General features: G+C 35.4%; 1 protein-coding gene and 1 long non-coding RNA gene across 2 annotated transcripts; both read right to left on the reverse strand.

The window, feature by feature from the left end:
• Window positions 1–763: 763 nt before the first annotated feature.
• On the reverse strand, window positions 764–2,180 carry LOC110892579. The gene is made up of 3 exons (XM_022139736.2): window positions 1,678–2,180; window positions 1,377–1,611; window positions 764–1,298 (listed from the first exon to the last, which is right to left on the reverse strand). Exons 1-3 carry the CDS (start codon window positions 2,146–2,148, stop codon window positions 1,009–1,011), a joined length of 996 nt encoding a protein of 331 aa, XP_021995428.2. The 5' UTR covers window positions 2,149–2,180; the 3' UTR covers window positions 764–1,008.
• Window positions 2,181–2,721: 541 nt separating this feature from the next.
• Window positions 2,722–4,928, reverse strand: LOC110896480. Its single transcript, XR_002567933.2, has 3 exons — window positions 4,189–4,928; window positions 3,279–3,593; window positions 2,722–3,195 (listed from the first exon to the last, which is right to left on the reverse strand). It is a non-coding gene; the product is annotated as an uncharacterized LOC110896480 (long non-coding RNA).
• Between the last annotated feature and the right edge of the window lie 768 nt (window positions 4,929–5,696).

The raw sequence follows: 5,696 nt of genomic DNA on the forward strand, positions 1-5,696 counted from the left end.
TGTCTTTTTTGCTATGTACGTATCAAACTTGTATACTCGCCTTTGCTTTTGCATTGAACTTTATTTTAACATGTTACAGGTGGATGTTGACGATGAATGGAATCTAGTAGGATGCTTAGATACACACCTAGAAAGAATTGTATTTGTATTGTATCATTTTATTATTCATGTTGTTGTACTTTGTTTCAAACCTTGTACTTGATTCTTTAGAAATGAAATGAAACGATTATTTAAATACTTGTCACAATTATTAGCGTTGTGATGTCTCGAGCAATCTTCACACTTCGTCTCATCCCGATGTTTCCGCCGTTGGTTGGGGTGTGACAATACCTAAAATAAATATTTTGTTGGGGACTCTTATTAGTCAACTAACATGCATCAATTTTGTTTTGTATATGTCGACAGGATCAGGTTAAGATGATGATAGCGGAGTCTTCATGAGAGACATGATGGAGTGGACGCATATGTTGTATGTGGTCGTGGGATTGCATGGCTAGGATCGAACACTAAATATGATAACAAGGTGTTTCGTATTACAAAGAAGATGAAGATGTCTATTGTTTTATTAGGTGCTGTTTGTTTTTGCAGACATAAACTGTCTGCAAGCTGATTTCATCTGTTTTTATGTCTGCAACTGAAGATGTGGTCTGAAGATCTGCAAGCTGAAAATATAAGACTGTTTGTTTTTATAAGTTGATACTGTCTGCATAAACTGAAAATATGTAAACTGTCAAACTTATTTCACTAGATAGAAGTCATTTAACATACAAATTACATAAAAAAATATAATAATAAAACCAAGTTTAAAAACACAAATAGTGAAATAAACTCAAAGTACATTGTTTTGCATTAATTCTTGTGCTATCTGATCTCGAAGTTGACTCATGAATTCACGGTCCGCTGCACTTCCATGGTAAGCTACTTCTTCTTCACCACCATCTTGAGCATGTTCATCTCCATCTTGAAGGCGTACATTTGGGTGATCATATTCATCAAAAAAGTCATCACTTAAGCCCTCTTTCCGTATAAAATTGTGAAGCGCAAAACATGCAATCGTAACATTTCGTTGTGTAAGCAACGAGAAGGGGGCCATTTTTTTAATATTGGAAAACGTGCCTTTAATACCCCATAAGAACGTTCAATAACATTTCTAAGTTTTGCATGTGCGTGGTTTAATTTTTCTTTGTCGGTCAATGCACGATTTCGGCGAAAATCTCCAAGCCAATACCTCACATTTCGATATGGTGCCATAAATCCACGAGTGTGTGCATACGCAGCATCACATAGATAATATTTATCTAAAATAGACAATACACACATCATCTTAAAACTATATATGTAATATAAATAATAAAGTTGAGATCGTAAATATATACCCGGAAGAGGAAGTGGAAATGGTGCATTAGCATTTGTTAAAGATTCAGACAATATTCTAGAATCATGTGCTACTCCTTCCCATCCGGCCACGAGAAAAGTAAATACCATGTTGAAGTCACATATGGCCAAAACATTTTGATAACACTCGCCTTTTCCTCTTCCTCTATACAAATGTTGTTTCTGAACAGGGACAATAGCATGTATCAAAGTTCCATCAAGTGCACCAATCGCTCCCTATATAGAATTTAATTGTTAATAATATACATGGAAAGAAATCACAATAGAACTTGTATAATGTACCTTAAAAACTCGTCGTAATCTTTTATTATGCCCTGGAATATCTGGATTAGGATTAAAAGATGTTGGTACTATAACCTCTTTAGCAAACTCCATCATTGTTGCCAATACTTCATGAAAATACTTATGAATTGTTTGTTTCGAGTGTTGAAATCTACGCTTAATAACCGAAAAACATTGATTGTGACCAAGCATCATCAAAAACATAGCCATTTTTTCTTCAAGGGAGATGTGTTTGCTATCTTTTAACCAACCTTTTACTCTAAAATGTGTGCAAAGTCGAACAAATGAATCACGTGACATACGTAGGAGTTCAATGCATTGTCTATCATTGCCTTGCAACAACTCTGAAGTAAAATGGTGTCCGGACATAACCGAAGTGTTATCTCTTTTTCTTTTGGGATTTCTCGGCCAAAAGTATCGAAGATATAAGAACATCACAATGAGGAGCAATAACTTTTGATTATAATCCATGATAAACCTGCACAAAAAAACTGCACAAAAAGCTGCTCAAACACTGCTAAAAAACTGTACAAAAACTGCAGCAATTTGCTGTAAAAACTGCACCAAAACTGCAACAATTTGCTGTAAAAAATAGCTCAAAAACTGCATAAAAACAGCAGCAAAACAGCTCTAAAAACCTGCAAAAAAACAGCACAAAAAATGCACAAAAAATACAAAAAAACTGCAGCAAAATAGCACTAAAAACCTGTACAAAAACAGCACAAAAACTGCACAAAAATGCACAAAAACTACAGCAAAACAACCCAAAAACTGCACTAAAACAGATCAAAAACAGCTTCAATTTGCCAAACTACCAATATAATACACATAACGGTGTTAACTTACATAATTGTTCAAAATACAAAGCAAATAACGGTTCACATAATACGAGTCACATAACATGAATCACACCAAAAAAACAAATACCGATATCCCTCCCTACTTGAACATCCCCAATGTCGTCCCGGTCATCTTAATCCACCCTTTCAACACCTCAGGGTCCGATGGCAATGTCATCCATGCCTGTCTCATTTGTATAGACTGACCAAAAATGTTAAATGCTGCCAAAAACAAGGGATCTATAGGCTCTAACCCAACTAATTTCAACTTCTCATAGCATTCGTCAGTTGATGGTCCTTCCATGCTTTTCACCATATGCTTGAGTGCTTGTTGCATATCTTTAGCCAAATCATCTAGGGTAATGGTGGTCTTAGAGGTTTTAGCCTTTTTGTTGGGCCTAGTTTCATTATCATTAGATGTTTGAGCCTTGTTATTGGTAGGAACTTCATCACCATTTTGAAAACTTTGTTCATGAGAGTCTCCATCATCATTTTCTAGATTATGAAAGCTACCATCTTGTATTTGAAGTGTTTGGACATGTGGGGATGATGAATCTCCAGATGTTTGAGTAGATGTCCATTGATTACCACCTGTTGCACTAAGCCCTTCAAACACAGCTATGTGAAGGTCAAGATGAGGCAACGAGCGTGTTTATAATGACATTGCCCTCGGGTGACCCTGCGCCAAATTAATAGGGACTATAATAAATACTTTTCACTTTAACATGTGACATAATACTAGAAACCTAAACAAATACACACCTTCTTAAAATCTTCCCATTCCTGAGGCGTTAAAGTGAACATATTTGTTTCTGGGTTGTATAGATTTCCAGTCTTGTTTCTCAAGTAGCACCATCCTACATATTTTGATTTCATAGTATCAAAAGCATTTCTAATTTGCTTTTGAGTCAAATCCATGTGAAATTGTTCCTTGAGTTTCTTCCCTACTATAACCCAAGACTCCCTGCACAAGCTTTGTCCATTTCTACCTATCCTCCCTATTTCTTCAAGACATGTTTCTAATAAGCATTTAACAGCCTCATCCGTCCATTGTTGTCGACCATCATTAGTTTCCATCTATAATTGAATCACACATAACATACAAGACAATCAAGAATCACAATATGTATATAACATGTTGTCAAAAACTGCATAAAAATTGCAGCAATTTGCTGTCAAACACAGCTCAAAAACTGCACAAAACGGCAGCAAAACAGCAGCAAAACAACTCTAAAAAACTGCACAATAACTACAGCAAAACAGCAGCAATACAGCTCTAAAAAACTGCACAAAAACTGCACAATAACTACAGCAAAATACCCTAAAATCAGCACAAAAACAACTCAAAAAACTACACAAAAACTGCATAAAAAAGCACAAAAAACTGCACAAAAACTGCACAAAAAAAGCACAAAAACTACACAATAACATCTACTTTGTGTTCAACATTCAAGAACCTTATGTTCAACAAGTCCAACATTAATGTAATTATCTTCTATGAAGTATAAACACCAATGAAATATAAACATTCAAGAACTTTAACACCAATTTTTTGTATGTATCAAGAAGCAAAATTAGGTCTAAGAAATTAGGGCTAACAAACTAGAAGCAAAAAAGAAGCTTTAAGAAGCAAAAATTAGGTCTAAGAAATCAAGAAGCAAAAAAGAAGTACCTGGTCGAAGGAGAAGAAGGAGGTCACCGAAAAACTGGTCGGAGTCGGAGTCGGAGTCGGAGGAGGAGGAGGAGGATGAGGAGGAACGGTGTCTGAGATGGGAGATGTGGGAGGGGCTGATGTCTGTGTGCGTATATGATATGAGGGAGGAGTAGGGTTTTTGTGAAGATGTTATAAGAATGAGATCTGTGTCTTATTTTTTAAGATGAAAGAAGCTGACTTCAGATCTTTTTTTAAAAAAAAAAACAAACAGTCTTCAAGGGTAACGTCTGCGCGCCTTCTGACATTAGCTCCCTTGAAGATGTTTGAAGAAAAAACAAACACCCCCTTAGTGACCCTTGTGATTGTGTGATTAATTTTATATTGTACATAAATAACAGCTTTAAGTAATAAAATTAATTTAATGAACATTTGTAGAGCCAAAGAAGATGTTTGTTTTTACCGACACAAAATTTGTGCCACAAAAATCTTTTATATCAAGGCAAAACAAAAGTATATGTACGTAACTATGAATAGTTTTGCGACACAAAATGTGTGCCACAAAAATCCATTTTTATATTGTGGTGGTAAAGTGTCCTAATATGTTCTTTTTAGGACGCTCTTTAAGTTGTATGTAGACATATTATGCGACTATAAAATTGGTTTCATAATCTTATTTGGTATATTAGGACCATTTTCTTGGTACTAAATTAGCTATAATGTTAAATCATAAGGGTCCTATCAATTAATTTCTAAGGACGCTTGTAAGTGAATCAAAAGATTAAAAGTATGTAAGCACATGTTAGAACATCGTAAAAGTGTCCTAATATGTTTTTATTAGGACACTATTTTGGTTGTTCAAAGACGTATTACGCGACCATAAAATTGGTTTCATAATCTTATTTGAGATGTTAGGACGCTTTTTTAGTTCCGAGACTTATTACGACCCCTTTACATGAAACGCTTTTACCGTTGGTCCTATCAAATGAAAGGTCCTATAAAATAGCATTTTAGGACGCTTTTGCGCGTACTAAAAACCCAGTTTTCTTGTAGTGTTTAATGGGTGCGGGAGTTATAACCCGTTGTATTTTAAGTCCCGTTAACTCGGGCTCTTATAAACTCAAACTCTTAAAACTTTGATTTGCTTGTATTTAATTATTAGGATTTCTTATTTAAATCCAATTATTTACCTGGTTATTTTTTTACTAGTAACGGTACTTTACCCGTCTTTTAGTATTAACGGAGTTTGATTACCAAACCCGTTTTCGGGGTGTTACACGTTAACCAAAACCGAAGCCCGAGCCGAGGATAGGATACCCCATAACCACTTACACCATCTAGAGCCAAACCCCATCTGCCGAAACACATCCACCACGAACCCCCAATTAATGTTGTCATATGCTTTCTCGAAATCGATCTTTAAAAGGAGAGCCTTTTTCTTACGCTTCTTGATCCAAGAGCAAACCTCATTAATAATAAGAGGACCGTCAAGGATAGATCTTCCTCCCAAAAAAGCCGATTGGGAATTC

Source organism: Helianthus annuus, chromosome 12 (assembly GCF_002127325.2).
Source record: "Helianthus annuus cultivar XRQ/B chromosome 12, HanXRQr2.0-SUNRISE, whole genome shotgun sequence".
In the NCBI taxonomy this organism is placed as follows: Eukaryota; Viridiplantae; Streptophyta; class Magnoliopsida; order Asterales; family Asteraceae; genus Helianthus; species Helianthus annuus.

Excerpts from the sequence above, each read along its gene's own strand:
- LOC110892579 (XM_022139736.2), bottom strand. The coding sequence starts at position 2,148 with ATGGATTATAATCAAAAGTTATTGCTCCTCATTGTGATGTTCTTATAT. Across the intron at positions 1,612-1,677 it reads GATTACGACGAGTTTTTAAG|GGAGCGATTGGTGCACTTGA; the intron begins GTACATTATACA and ends AATTCTATATAG. Across the intron at positions 1,299-1,376 it reads ATTTCCACTTCCTCTTCCGG|ATAAATATTATCTATGTGAT; the intron begins GTATATATTTAC and ends TGTCTATTTTAG.